Here is a 13,349-nt window from a genome sequence, read left to right as displayed (position 1 = left end):
GTATAAAAAGAGCAGAATAGGCAAGCGCGCCTCAGACACAGAAGGAAGGCGTCGTCCACGATAGAAGCATAGTCATCACAATAGTAAGTGTTCTAAAACGTGCAAATGGGATGTAGAATGGGATGTTTGCTAGAATGGAATAGAAATGAGAATTAACTGTGTTATCTTCATAGTTGGAGAAATTACAGCTACTGTGTACCTGGTCAGGACACAGCACTACCCCTCCCGTAGCCCCTGAAGCAGGCACGAACGTGCCGAAACATGGCCCATGTCAATAGCGGGTCGCCTCAGAAAACGGGGAGATAAGGGGTTTTTTAAGAAAATAGTCTAAGAAATAGAAAAATTGAAAGAAAAATGTTTTCACCAAAACTTGGATAATAAAGAATAATAGACGGGGCGAAAGAAAAGGACACCCAACAATTGGTTGTCCTTTAATAGAGCCACCGTACATAAGCAACACCATAGCACAAGTGTCCCTTGTATTGGTGTATGTTGGAGAATTAATTGCAGCAGTGGCATGAGATCTTCTTAGTGTTTGGGTAATTGCCAGGTTCTTGTGGCCTGGTTTGGCCTCTTGGAAACAGGATGCTGGGTTTGATGGACCCTTGGTCTGACCCAGCATGGCAATTTCTTATGTTCTTATGTTCTTAGGACCTTGGGTCGCAGGCAGAGCAGGACTTCTGTCTTCCCCTGGGGTATTGTGTAGGTGGCTGCCAAGAGAACCTGAGCAGAATCCAGAATGAACCGGGGTTGGTCCTGCTTATCCTCAGGCTCGTGGAGTCTGCATAGGGCGTCCGCCCTAGTGTTCTTTGCGGCTGGGTGGTAGCATAAAACAAAATGAAACTGAATGAAAAAGAGGGACCAGCAGGCCTGACGGGGATTCAGACACTGGGCTTTGCTGAGATATTCCAGATTTCTGTGGTCAGTGTACATTGTAATGAGATGTTGTACCCCCTCTAGCCACTGTCTCCATTCTTCAAATGCCAATTTTATGGCCAGAAGTTCCTTGTCTCTGATTCCGTAATTTCTCTCAGCTGGGGAGAATTTTCGGGAGAAGAAAGAGCACGGTAGTAGGGCTCCCTGGGTAGCGTGTTGGCCAAGCAAGGCCCCTATCACAATGTCGGAGGTGTCTACCTTCACAATGAAAGGACGAGAAGGGTCTGGGTGGCGGAGGCACGGTTCATGTAGAAAAGCTTGTTTTAATTCCTCAAAAGCTGAGATGACTGCTGGGGGCCAGTGTTTGGTGTCGGCATCCTTTCTGGTTAGGGCGGTGTCGGGCGCCACAATGTGAGAAAACTGAGGAATGAAGTTTCTATAGAAGTTGGTGAAGCCAAGGAATCGCTGTAGTGAGCGAAGTCCTACAGGTTGAGGCCACTCCTGGATGTTGGCTAGCTTGTCCGGATCCATTCTGAAGCCAGTAGTGGAAACAACAAACCCCAAGAAGGGTAATGACTCTTGCTCAAAGAGACACTTTTCCAATTTTGCATACACATGGTGGTCTCTTAAATGCTGAAGGACTCGGTGAATGTCAGCACGATGGGTTGTCAGGTTCGTTGAATAGATTAGGACGTCATCCAGGTAGACAATCACACACTTGTTGAGCATGTCCCGATATACCTCATTCATTAGTTTTTGTAACACTGCCAGCATGTTACACAAGCTGAAAGGCATCACTAGATACTCATAGTGGCCAACGTGCATATTAAAGGTGGTCTTCCATTCGTCCCCAGGCTTGATTCAGACCAAATTATAGGCCCCTCGAAGATCCAACTTCGTAAAGACTTTGGCTCCTTGAAGTCGGTCCAGGAGCTCTGGTATGAGTGGAGGCAGGTAGCGATCACGAAGGGTGATGGAGTTGAGACCCCGATAATCAATACAGGGCCTTAAGGAGCTATCCTTTTTGGCAACAAGGAAGAATCCAGCACCCGCTGGAGATGTGGATGGACGGATGAACCCTCGGTCTAGAATCTCCTTAATATATTGGGACATCATTCGGGTTTCTGGTAAGGACAATGGGTATACTCGACCTTTGGGAGACACTGTGTCTGGAAGGAGATTGATCACACAGTCGAAGGGGCGGTGTTCCGGTAGAGTTTCTGCTTTTTCTTTAGAAAAAGCGTCCAGGTACTCGGCGTATTGCGGAGGTAATGGTAATGTGGTGACAACAAGTAGGGTCTGTGGTTGAGGCAAATCCTGAAGACAAGTGGAAAAGCAGTCAGGCCCCCAAGCGGAAATGTGAAGTATCTCCCAGTTGATGATAGGAGATTGTTTACACAGCCAGGGAAGGCCTAACACCACTGGATGGATGGATGGATTTGTTAAGAATCAGGAAGAAAATCTCCTCTTCATGGATGTTTGTCATTCGCTGCCATCACCTTCACATTATTAACACTATCATTTACTATACAAATCACATTTAATCGGACTCAATCTTGTAACCTTGTAAATAAGTTGCTATAAGTTAAATCCTCCTCTTCTCACCTCCAACTCCCAGTTATTTATTTCCCTGTTTTATTGTAACTGTCACTCTCCTTACAATGCTCTTGTTACAGTTGTTTGAGTTATCTCTTATCTTGCACACTTTGTTAAATGTAAACCGGTTTGATGTGATCCATGTCATGAAAGCTGGTATAGTAAAAATAATAAATAAATAAATAAATAAAATGGAGTACTCCAATATGGACAGTCACAGGGGTGGTGCGCATGGACACTCATCCGGGCAGTAGCTTCCCTTGGATTGAGGAGATAAGGAGTGGTGGTGCAAGAGGAACCACTGAAAGTTGCAATTGCTTGACTAGTTCTGCCAAGATGACATTTCCTCCGGTTCCAGAGTCAATAAAGGCCAGAGTCGTGATGGATCCCCCAGAGAATTGGAAGGTCACTGGTACTATACATTGAGGAGCAGGGTTGATGCAACCTAGGGTCAGCTCCCCTGAGACACCTAGGCTCGAGAGTTTCCTAGTTGTTCTGGGCATTTGGCTAATAGATGGCCCTTGTTGCTGCAATACAGACAGAGTCCGAGAGTCCTGCACCATTGTCTCTCTTCTGGCATCAAATGGCTTCGACCTATCTGCATAGGCTCTTCACCGCGACCCGGCAGAATCTCGGTGGTGACTGGAGAAGTCAATGGGTGAGAGAACGAGGGAGCCAGAGGAACCACTCGATGACGTGGTTTAAGCTCCTTCAGGCATTGCTGAAGACGCCGATCAATTCGGCCTGCAAGTTAATGAGCGCCTCCAGCTCCTCGGGTAATTCCTGAGCTGCCAGCTCGTCCTTTATTCGGGTAGCCAGGCCCTCTAGGAATATACTTCTCAAGCTGTCATCCCACCAGCCTAATTCAGATGCTAGGGTGCGAAACTCCACTGCGTACTCAGCCAGAGTACGAGAGCCCTGGTAGACGTTCTGAGGAGGCCGTGGATTGGCGCCCTGGTTTGTTGAAAACTTGCCAGAACATCTGGACAAAGTGAGGCAGATCTCCCAAGACGTTGTCCCCGTGTTCCCATAATGGGGAGGCCCAGGCCAGAGCCCTCCCATCCAGCAAAGGATGAACGTGGTCTTTACTTGGTCACTGGGGAACTGAGCTGATTGGAGAGAAAACACCATGAATAATTTAAAAATCCCTGGCATTGCTTGGGGTCTCCAGCGTATCTTGGCAGAGCCGGCAAGTGTAAGTGAGAAGCGGGAGTCGAAGTGACCACTGACGAGGAGGCAGGGAGACCCTGTGTGGTGGGAGGCTCCAGCCGGTTGGCCAGACGCTCAACGCTCGCTGCCAGGACATCTAGACACTGTTGTTGATGCTGCAGGCTTTGAGCCAAGCCTGGAATAGCCTGCAGCCCAGACAGGTCCACTGGGTCCATGGTCTTTGCAATCTGTTATGGTTGTGGACCCTTGAGCTGGGACGGGGATTGGCATTACCACAGAGGGGCAGCCCTACGTGGTTCCCGTCGCCGGTAGGTGGAGGAGGCAAGGTCAACCCAGTTGGCGCTTCACCTATACCAGCCCTCGTTCCCCACAGGTTGAGCCCTTGGGTACCGGGGCCGGCAGGACTTAGGTGTGGGTTGCCTAGGTGAAACAGAACAGACGAGATGGAAACATGGTCAGAAGTCCAGGTCAGGGCAGGCAGCAGAGAAGCACTATGAGAGTTTAGTCCGAGAGTCCGAGGCAGGCAGCAGACAAGCAGAAGCGGAGGGACCAGGCCAGGGGTCGAGAAAGGCAGCAGACAACGGAGACGTGAAGCAAGCCAAGAGTCGGTACCGGTAGATCAAGCCAAGGAAGCTCACAGGAGCAGGAGGAAGAAGGAAGGAGCTGGATCAGGAGGTGGATCAGGAGCTGGATCAGGAGCAGGACTTCAGGCAGGAATCAGGCAAGGAATCAACACAGCAACTAGCACTCCGAGGAGACGACCTGTTGCAAAGGCAAGCAACAGGGGACAGAGGCTTGGTTTATATGGTCCTGCCTTTTGTCATCATCAGAGAGGGCTGGCCTGGAGTTTCCCGCCCTGGGCCCTTTAAGAGGTGGAGCCTCCCGTGCCTGTGCGCCTAGGGAGAGCTCCGCTGAAAACAGGACGGCCGCGTTCCGAGCCGCGTGGCAGGCCGCGGTTTAACAATGGTGCTTATATATTAAAAGGTCATTGGAGTTTGGCTCAGTGTTTGATTGTTAGTGTAAGGTTGTAGTCTAGATAGCAAGCCATCAAGTGCCAAAAGCAGTAACTAGCATATGGGTGTTTCTATGATGGGGGATATTTATTTATTTATTTATTCGCTTTTTTATACCGAAATTTAGCTATAAGCCTTCATTCCGGTTTACAGATATAACAACTTAGTACATTATGTTAACATGTGAACAATAACATTGTATAGCAGAGAACATATTTGGTGACATTTAACAGTTTAACTTAACTAGCAGTAAAATAACAATTAATGTTTTAACTGATAAAATCCTAGGAAACAGTGTTTTAGTCATATGTTGAATGGCGAGATGGGTGTATGAGAGCTAGTTTTATTTACTTTCCAAGGTGAGATTTGTAGGAGCAGAGTTAGATAGTAGCCTTGTAGTGCTTTAAAAATCATGCTTCATGACATTGCTGGATGTGATCCAGGGAATAAGCAAGGACAAAGTTATTGTGCCTGAGGATTTCTTGATGATCTAGGCAGAGACTTAGTCCTGCAGAATGGCAAGCAATAATGGGGTAGGTGATAAAGCAATAAATAGACAAACCGTGTAGATATCTCCCTGATGGCCAAATTATGAACATACCTCTGGCCTCTTCCAGCATCACACACAGCTGCTCCAGCCATTCCCCATGCTTGAAACACAGCTCTTAAGCTGCCTTCTTCAGGTCCTCGTCCATATAAAGAAATAGGAATACAAAGTATTGTGTTCAGTGTTGCTGGTTATGTGACCTCCTGATTAATATGTTTCAATTGTTTTTACTGAAGTTTTGAGTCATTTGCATAGATCTTTGCTCTTTCAGTATACAGCTAGATGTGATGTCCTGGTCAGAAAGCTCACCAGAAAAGAGACAGTCCCTGACCTGCCAAGGAACCTAGTTTGAGGAGGGAACTAGCAGGCCAGTCCAGCCATTCTGAAAACCCCATTCTGAAATATTATTATTTAAAAAGGGTAATTCTGGGACTACAGAGATCATACAGCTTTGGGGTGTAAGTTACTATACAACAGGCCCAATTCTCCTCCTTCTGGAAAAAGGACAGCGTTGTGCTCTGCCATCAGGCCCAGCAATAAAACCTGTAACTGGTCCCTGAGGATGTTCTTTCTCTTAATTTGACCTTTCCTCTAAATATGACTTTTAGCTAAAGTCATCCCTTGTTATCCTACTCAAAACGTGGCTATTCAAAAAAGCCTTCACAGACTCGGATTAAACTCATTACTCACCTCACCTACAACCAACTTCCAACACCTACAACCAACTTCCAAGCACTACCAGTATGCAGAAAACCATCAATTCTGACCACTACCCTTATATAAAAAACTGTTATTATTTCAAATGAACAAATCATTGTAAATCACATAATTCTTGTAATGTACCCCATCATACTTCGGTTAATATACTATGTTAAAGTTCCTTTCATTTTTCCTCTTGCTCCCAGTTGTACTCATCCCTGTTTTATTGTAACTGTAACTATTTTATGTTTAGGACCTATTATTTATTTCGTTCATTGTTCCTTTTATCACTCCACTGTTTATTGTAAACTGGCATGATGTGATACCCTCACGAATGCCGGTATAGAAAAAACTAAAATAAATAAATAAATACATATTTTTTAACTCATTCAGTAAAACATTTTAGGAACCATGTGCATTGATCTTACCATTAACAGCACATAAACCTGTAACAGCTTCCATATATGCTGTTGCGATCCCCCCTGCTGCTGCGCTGCAGGAGGTCTCTTACCTTCCTCCAGAGGCCGCCTTGAAGCCAGGGCCTCGCCTGCGCATCTTCCGGGACTTGTTCCAGGGCCTGAGAGGCCTAGCTGTGCCTGTGGCTTGCAGCCTCAGTGTTTGGACTTCCTGTTGGGCGACGCCCTTCCCTAGGGGCTGGCCCGCAGCTCTCTACCCTAGTTATAGGACCAGCGGTGGGCGGTCCTGGCAAGCTCCTCCCAGGGTGTTGCCTTCTACCTCCAGTATTTAAGGACTTTCTGTTCACTGTGTCTGGGCCTTGGATCTGAGCATTACAGTCGCCTGTAACCTAGCCGATCCAGGTCCTCCATGTTTGATGGCGCCTTGTCCTGTCTCTGCTTGATGTTCCTGATGTCCAGTGTCTCTGCCTTGATGCCTGTCTCTGACCCTGCCTAGATGTTTGTTCCTGTGCCTGCCAGCCGTAAGGGCTTCGGATGTGAGTTTCCCAGCATCGGAGTCCTGTTCGCCTGGGTCTTCCCCGTGCCCTCCTTCTCAGCGTGGTCCGCGACCAGCCTCCCAGGGCTGTGTAGGGCACGTCTGGGACAGGGTGGTCCGTGACTCAGTCCCACGGGTGGGCTGAGTAGGGTGCCCTGATGGACAGTGCAATGTTCCCGTCCAGCCTTGTCTACAGTGTCTGCTTCAGCCCGTACCCTGATGTCTTCCTCTGCCAGCCGAGGGGGCTTCGGATGTGAGTATCCCAGCATCGGAGTTCCTACTCGCCTGGATCCTTCTAGTGTCTCGTTTCAGCCCTTGTCCTGATGTCTCCGTCTGCTTCAGCCTGCTTCTGCCCTGTCTGATGTCGTCTGTTTAAGGACTCTGTCTGCCCTCGCCTCTGTCCGGCCTGCTGCCCATTGCCGTTCCCTGCGGCAGGTCCGAAAGGGCCGGGAACAGTCGGAGGACCGTTCATTAGTCAACTTCCCCGTGTTGGCTACCATGGGCATGCAGGTCCGGCTGAGGGTCGGACTCCCTGCTTCTGTTCCTGCCTGCCTGGCTCACCATGCCTGCTCAGCTCACCTCCCACGGTGTGGCCTTGGGCTCCTCCTGGGGTCCTGCCGTGGCCCAAGGGCTCACCACCTGCCCGAGACGACCGCGCCCGCTCGCGCTCGTAACATATGCCTTTTGCCTCTGGACATCAAAAGGCCACATTATCCCCCTTACACACATACCCCCAAACCGTAATCATCCCAAACCCCCTCAATTGCCCTGAATTGCTCCCATACCCATAGCCATCTCCCTACCATCACCCACCTTCATAGTTCCCATAGTGTACTTATCCCACATTTCTGTGCATCTCTGTTAAATTCTTCCTGGAGCCCTCTCCAGACCCACCTCATCGACTGGCACTTCCTGTAGACTACAGCAGTGGGGAACAACAGCTCCCATCTCACCACCACCAGGGACACCAGCCATGCCACATCTTGGTGAAGTTTGGCTGTCTTGCTTGGATGCCATCTTGAAATGAGTCTACCCTGGAGGAATTGGAAATGTGTATTCATTTTGGCATTGTATGTGGACGTGTTTGTGCATATGTCACCAATTGCACGCAAACAAGCGACCGACTAGTTAATATACGCATGTATGCTTTATATGAAAGATACATTGATCCCCTTTTGTTGTGTTTGTGGCATTGTGGACCCTTGGTCACTGAGGAGATGACTCCTCCCATGGGGAGGGGCCCCATGGGGAACCACAGCGCTAAGGCTAACCTCAGACAGCAAACACTGAATGGAAAGCTGTATTAACCTGCAAATGGTAAATGGTATGATGCAGGAAGGAAAGGCACTGAAGTCCTGCAAGGTGCCTATACGTTCAGACAGTCTCAGTTGTAGCAGTCTCACCCAGATATCTAAGATAGCTAGCAACCCGCGGAGCGGGCAAGGCCGAGCCTGGTGGGTGGAGTAGGAGCACTGGATCGTAGAGGTACTCACGGGAGTGTAGTGCGGCATCTTCCTGGATGGTGGGACCGAAGGTCCGAGGTGCAGGTCACACAGACTGGTAGGCCCTAGAGGAGCGAGTATCTGAAGTCCAGAATCCTGAAGGACAGAAAGTGAGAGAGACCCCCGAGGAGCAGTTGCCTAGTTAGTAGAAAACCTGAAGGGTAGTTGAAAGTGAGAGACCCCCGAGGAGCAGGTGTCTAGAGCTTCATAAGGAGCGATATCCCCGGAGGGTAGTGAGGCGTCTAAGCGGGCAGCTTAGAGTGGTCAGAGAAGTTTGACCCGAAGTCCTTGCTAACTCGAAGCTGTTAGCATAGTGAAGGCTTAAATACCTGAAGGTATCGACGTCATGCGGTGGGGATGCCCCCGAGGTTCCTGTCATGACGTGTATTTGAGCGTAGGCCCTAGGAGGCCACGGGAAGGAGCATGGTGGACTGGAACGCCTATGCTGAGTTGGAGATGCTGAGGGTTTCGGCACCGGAGGCAGCCATCTTGTCCAAGGAGGAGGAAAAGGGTAGAAAAGAGGTAAGGCAGAGTGGTCGCATCCGTCTGCGACCGACGGACGCAACACCTTTGCTTGAATTCTTCAGGCTCACCTCTTCTCCTGTCCCTGAATAACAGAAGGGGAGGATCTGGATTAGGGAGCAAAGTAGGTCTTCTTTAATCTCCAGGCTCAGCTCCTCCCTTTCTGTTCCAATAACTTTGTCTGGGAGAGGAGAGGCTGGAGCAGGAAGCAGAGAGGTGTTCTCTGCTGTGTGAGATTCAGATCAGCTGGACAGCAGCAAATCTTCAACTAGTTTGCTGACCCCCAGTTTTTTGCTGCCCTAGGCACAGTCCTAGTATGCCTACTGACAAATCCAGACCTGGTTATTTACTCATTGAAATAATACTAAAACAAGAGGACATGCCATGAAATTAACAACCAGCAGATTTAAAACAAATTGTAGAAAGTACTTTTTTACTCCACATATAATCTAATCTATTGCTAAATAGGGTTTAAAAGAAGTTTGGACATGTTTTGGGGGGGTGGGGCGGAGTCAATAAAAGATTTTTTGCCAGTTAGACTAAAGAAAGCTATTGCTGTCCCAGGAAGCAAGTAACAAGAAATACATTTACTTCATGGGATCTGTCAGGTACTTTTGACCCAGATTGGCCACTGAAGGAGAAGCATGCTGGGCTTCATGGAACTTGGTCTGACACAGCATGGCATTTCTTATGTTTTTTTATCTTAACAACTGAATTTAATTTTGGTCTCAGGAGTTCATTTAGTAATTTTTCCTTACAATTGAGTTTATATAAAGTGAATCTGTTTGAATTTGAATTGCTCCTTTTGTACTATTTTCATTTTTCAGGCACAAAATCTGCTGATGATAACTGTTATGAAGAAGCTAATATGCAAACTGATAGATTTGGAAACTGCGGCTTTGAGGACAATGCCTTTCTTCCATGTACTGTTCCGTATGTTATATTTTACAGAAATATTCACAGTTTTATTTTTCTGTTAAGATATGAAATGGATTCTGAAAACTGAGCTAAATAAGGATAGAGGCCCTTTAAACTGCAAAGCTAATAACAACTCCAAGACACTGAGAGATCTAAAGCAAAACTGAATATTCGTGACAACATAATTACTCTTACAAATTTAAGAGAGCATTCGTCAAAATGTTTTGTTTGAAAATTGCATCAAACCAGCCCCTGTGAATATGGCTAAAAGACTGCATGCTCTATGACAGCATGTACTTTTATCCATTCTAAAAAAGGACAGGGTTAGGATGAGTACACTAAAGTATGAGGGTCTTAGGCAATTATTCGTGCCAATGTATTTTTTATTTCCAATTATTCTCAAATTTTACAAAAACATTATCTCTATGCAGGGACTGTATCCTAAATGTGTATATTCAATATGTCCATTAAAATAATCCAGACATGCTTTACCCCTCAATAACTACACTCCAAACATATCCATATCACATTCATACCTCAATCATCCATCACATAAAAATGTATAAAGTTACATATTATTAATCAACCAGGTTGATTAATAAGATGTAAAGTTCTAATATGAAAACAGAATTAGATGTGTTAAAACAACTATTCTTTGAATGTAATATGAAAACATAAGTGCATATGATTTAAATGTGTTAAAAAAAATTTCTGTATTAGTGATGCCACAAGGCAAACTTTATACATTTTTATGAGATGGATAATTGAGGTATGAGGTATGAATGTGATATGGGTATGTTTGGAATGTAGTTCAATAACTACATTCCAAACATATGTTTGAATGTAGTTCAATAACTACATTCCAAACATATGGGTATGTTTGGAATGTAGTTCAATAACTACATTCCAAACATACCCATATCACATTCATACCTCATACCTCAATTATCCATCTCATAAAAATGTATAAAGTTTGCCTTGTGGCATCACTAATACAGAAATTTTTTTTAACACATTTAAATCATATGCACTTATGTTTTCATATTACATTCAAAGAATAGTTGTTTTAACACATCTAATTCTGTTTTCATATTAGAACTTTACATCTTATTAATCAACCTGGTTGATTAATAATATGTAACTTTATACATTTTTATGTGATGGATGATTGAGGTATGAATGTGATATGGATATGTTTGGAGTGTAGTTATTGAGGGGTAAAGCATGTCTGGATTATTTTAATGGACATATTGAATATACACATTTAGGATAGAGTCCCTGCATAGAGTTGATGTTTTTGTAAAATTTGAGAATAATTGGTTCTCACAGGACAAGCAGGATGGTAGTCCTCACATATGGGTGACATCACAGGATGGAGCCCAATCACGGAACACTTTTGTCAAAGTTTCTAGAACTTTGACTGGCACCTTCTGGGTATGCCCAGGATGGCACTAACCCTGCAACCAGCAGGGGTCCCCCTTCAGTCTTTTTTCCACGCAGCAGTAGCCACGTGGGTTAAGGAGCTCTATAGAGATTCCTGACAGGAATTTTCCTCATGGAATTACTTGTTAGTTAATACCCCACAGGGTATTAACTAACAAGTAAGTCCCCCTATTGAACATTCTACGTGCACGGTGATCCGGTAAGTTTTTTTTCCGGTTCCGATCGAGTACCGTCGAGTTTTACCCTTGCAGCCTGCTGGCCGTCGACCGCACCGCAGCTCAATTTTTTGGATGGCCATGGCGTCGGGGTTCCGTCGGTGCCCTGATTGCGCTCGCACAATGTCCATCACAGACCCCCATAAAGTCTGTGTAATGTGCCTAGGGTATGAGCATGATGTCCTGACTTGCACCAAATGTGCCTTAATGACACCAAAAGGTCGCAAAGCCAGAATGGAGAAGATGGAACTTCTCTTTCGGTCTCAAACTCCGACTCTGTCCATAGCTTCGACGTCGTCCGAACCGGCACCATCCACGTCGCGCCAGTATCAGGCACTGGCCGGTGTCCGTCCAGCGTCGATGACTTTCTGGCCATTGACTACCTCTGTTCCCCCTCAGGACCAAGGGGATCGTCGAGAGAAACATCGGCATTGACACCATAAGCCTCGGACCATCGATGAAGGCAAATCATCGACCTCGCCATTGTCCGAGCCGCCACCGAAGAAACCCCATCCAGAAAAGGCATTGACCCTTTCTGAGTCCGGGTCACCAAGGCAACCCTCACCCGGACGGTACTGGGAGCTGTGACTCCGCCTTTAACAGTGGTCCCTCCGGCTATGCCTCTGCCTCCTTCTCCCCTTCCGGAACTGGGGCTGATCGCTCCAGGTTTCCGTGAAGAGCTGGACCGAATGGTTCAGGAGGCCATCGGCAAGGCGATGGAAAGATTCCAGATTCCTCTGATGCCGAAGCAGGTGCTGATTCCCGAACCGACACCGCTACTTTCAAGGATGGAAGCGCTACTAGCCGCTTTTCCTCCGATGGATCCGGGGACACCGATGGTTCCGGTGCCCTCTCCAATTCCTCTGTCATCTGGTGGAGAAACACCATTCTGTCTTCCTCCATTGGGAGTCCTGCCGATGCCTCAATCATTGATGTCACCGATACCGTTACTGCCATCAGTGCCGCTGATCCGTCCATCGATGCTGTTGTTGCCTTCATCGATGCCTTCGGTGACTCCCTCGATGCCTTTGGAGCCTAGACCAGGACCTTGGGGATACCTTCGTTCTGTCCCTCTAAGGTTCCTGGAGGGGCCGGTGATGAACCTTATGATCCATGGACTGACGATTCGTCCCAGGATACCGATAATTTAACATCACCACCCTCTCCTACAAAAAGCAGGAAACGTTCTCCTCCAGAGGACTTGTCCTTCATTAATTTTGTGAAGGAAATATCTGAGTTAGTTCCCTTCCAACTGCAGACTGAACAGGACGATAGACATTAGATGATGGAGCTTCTACAATTTCTGGACGCTCCTAAAGAAATCACCTCAATCCCTAACCATCAAGTTCTTCTGAATCTTCTGAAGAAGAATTGGGAACACCCTGGTTCGGTGGCACCAGTCAACCGGAAAGCAGATACCACATATTTGATCCAGTCAGCTCCAGGGTTCCAAAAACCTCAATTGGATCACCAGTCCATGGTTGTTGAGTCTGCCCAAAAGAAGGCCCGGTGCTCAAAACCTCATTCTTCCTTCCCTCCAGGCAGAGCAGAAATTCATGGATGCCATTGGTCGGCATGTCTTCCAGGGATCAATGCTTATCTCTCGGATCGCCTCTTACCAACTTGATATGACCCAGTACAACAGGGTCCTATTCAAGCAAATACAGGACTTTGCGGAGTGCCTGCCTCAGCAATTTCAGGAACAACTACAAGCCCTGGTTCACAAAGGATTTGAAGCGGGAAACATGAAATAAGGTAATCTTATGACATTTTTGACACCACTTCCAGGGTATCTGCAGCTGCTATTATTGCAAGAAGATGGGCCTGGCTTAAGTCTTCGGACTACGTCCTGAAGTCCAGGACAGATTGTCCGATTTGCCTTGCATTGGGGACAATC

At 46.8% G+C, this 13,349-nt stretch overlaps 1 protein-coding gene across 4 annotated transcripts in view; it reads left to right on the top strand.

Moving 5' to 3' along the window:
• Window positions 1–13,349, top strand: part of LOC115092720 (disintegrin and metalloproteinase domain-containing protein 9-like) — a 978,865-nt gene that overhangs the window by 725,189 nt on the left and 240,327 nt on the right. For all 4 annotated transcript variants that reach the window (XM_029603963.1, XM_029603962.1, XM_029603965.1 and 1 more), the window contains exon 15: window positions 9,704–9,809. In XM_029603963.1, coding sequence (XP_029459823.1) covers window positions 9,704–9,809 — 106 coding nt within the window. The remainder of the gene's footprint in view (window positions 1–9,703; window positions 9,810–13,349) is intronic.

This window comes from Rhinatrema bivittatum, chromosome 5 (genome assembly GCF_901001135.1).
Source record: "Rhinatrema bivittatum chromosome 5, aRhiBiv1.1, whole genome shotgun sequence".
Taxonomy (NCBI): Eukaryota; Metazoa; Chordata; class Amphibia; order Gymnophiona; family Rhinatrematidae; genus Rhinatrema; species Rhinatrema bivittatum.
Note: the sequence above shows the minus strand (reverse complement) of the source record. Positions and strands in the feature narration are given on the sequence as shown.